The 1,656-nt window shown below is 44.6% G+C and overlaps 1 protein-coding gene across 1 annotated transcript; it reads right to left on the reverse strand.

The window, feature by feature from the left end:
- Positions 1-544: 544 nt before the first annotated feature.
- On the reverse strand, positions 545-1,027 carry LOC113332168 (extensin-1-like; the record flags this gene model as incomplete). The annotated part of the gene is made up of 1 exon (XM_026578819.1): positions 545-1,027. A coding segment is annotated over exon 1 (483 nt), but the record flags the coding sequence as incomplete, so codon positions are not given.
- Between the last annotated feature and the right edge of the window lie 629 nt (positions 1,028-1,656).

Below are 1,656 nucleotides of genomic sequence, written 5' to 3' on the forward strand. Positions count from 1 at the left end.
TTGGTGCTTCGTACTTGGGGGCGACGTAGGCTGGTGGTGGTGGAGATGCGTAGACGTACTTAGGAGTGTACTTTGGTGCTTCGTACTTAGGGGCGACGTAAGCTGGTGGTAGTGGAGATGCGTAGACATACTTAGGAGTGTACTTTGGTGCTTCGTATTTGGGAGCGACGTAATTAGGAGTGTATTTTGGTGCTTCGTACTTGGGAGCGACGTATTTAGGAGTGTACTTTGGTGCTTCGTACTTGGGAGCGACGTATTTAGGTGTGTATTTTGGTGCTTCGTACTTGTGCGCGACATAATTAGGAGTGTATTTTGGTGCTTCGTACTTGGGAGCGACGTATTTAGGAGTGTACTTTGGTGCTTCGTATTTGGGTGCGACGTATTTAGGAGTGTATTTTGGTGCTTCGTACTTGGGTGCGACGTATTTAGGAGTGTACTTTGGTGCTTCGTACTTGGGAGCGACGTAATTAGGTGTGTACTTTGGTGCTTCGTACTTGGGGGCGACGTAAGCTGGTGGTGGTGGTGATGGAGATGGGTAAACAACAGGAGCAATGTAAGCAGGAGGTGGTGGTGACAGTGATGGGTACACTACAGGAGCTACATAAGCTGGAGGTGGTGGTGATGGAGATGGGTACACTACGGGAGTGTCGTAAGCCGGTGGTGGTGGTGATGGAGATGGGTACACTACGGGAGCGACGTAAGCTGGTGGTGGTGGTGATGGCGATGGATAAACTACGGGTGCGACGTAGGCTGGTGGTGGTGGTGATGGAGATGGGTAAACTACGGGAGCGACGTAAGCTGGAGGAGGTGGTGATGGAGATGGATAAACAACAGGAGCCACGTAAGCAGGTGGTGGCGGTGATGGGTAAACTTTGGGAAGATTTATGTCGGCAATAACCTCCACAACTGGTTTCTTGTAGGGAGTTTCTTTGTAGTTGGGTGTATATGGTTCGTACTCAGCTAGCACCACATTGATCAGAACGAAAAAGGTAAAAGCATGAACCAGACAAGCTGAGAGCCTCGCCATATTGAATAGTGGAGGCAACGGAGAAAGAGAGAATATCTGTTAAGTTGTGGTGTTGAAGAAAGAGGCTTCTACACCCATTTATATAGAGCAACGCGTGATTACTTTTTCTTCCTTGCCAAGTACAATATATTGAATAATACACACTTGGTAGGTGATGTTTCGTGGTGAACCACGAACTTCATGAATAATACGAGTTGATGCTTGCACGATCTTTGGGTAATCGATGACTGGAAGGACACGTTCGTCTACGTGTTGGGATGTTAATTTGTCAACTATAACTATAGAACATACAGATTTGCCAAACATGGTAAGATGTAAGTTAAAGGGTTTCTGTACTGGGTTGGGTCATTCAATTTGATGGAACTAAAGGGATTTGCAAGTGTCTTAAACTTCTAAGTCGATTTGTAACAATTCACACATTAAAAAAAGAAAAAAAAAATATAATATAATTGTTTTCTCCTTCTAAGATGGTGGTAGAAGGATTTCTGTTTTTTTTTTCTTCGAGGGGTCATATTCAAATTCATGCAACAAAAGGGATTTGCAAGCGTCGGAGGAAGCTACACAATGTCTTAAACTTTGCAGAGTCCGATGCATCTAAACTTGTAACAATTCATACATGAAAAAAAAAA

Source organism: Papaver somniferum, unplaced genomic scaffold (assembly GCF_003573695.1).
Source record: "Papaver somniferum cultivar HN1 unplaced genomic scaffold, ASM357369v1 unplaced-scaffold_13, whole genome shotgun sequence".
Lineage (NCBI taxonomy): Eukaryota > Viridiplantae > Streptophyta > Magnoliopsida > Ranunculales > Papaveraceae > Papaver > Papaver somniferum.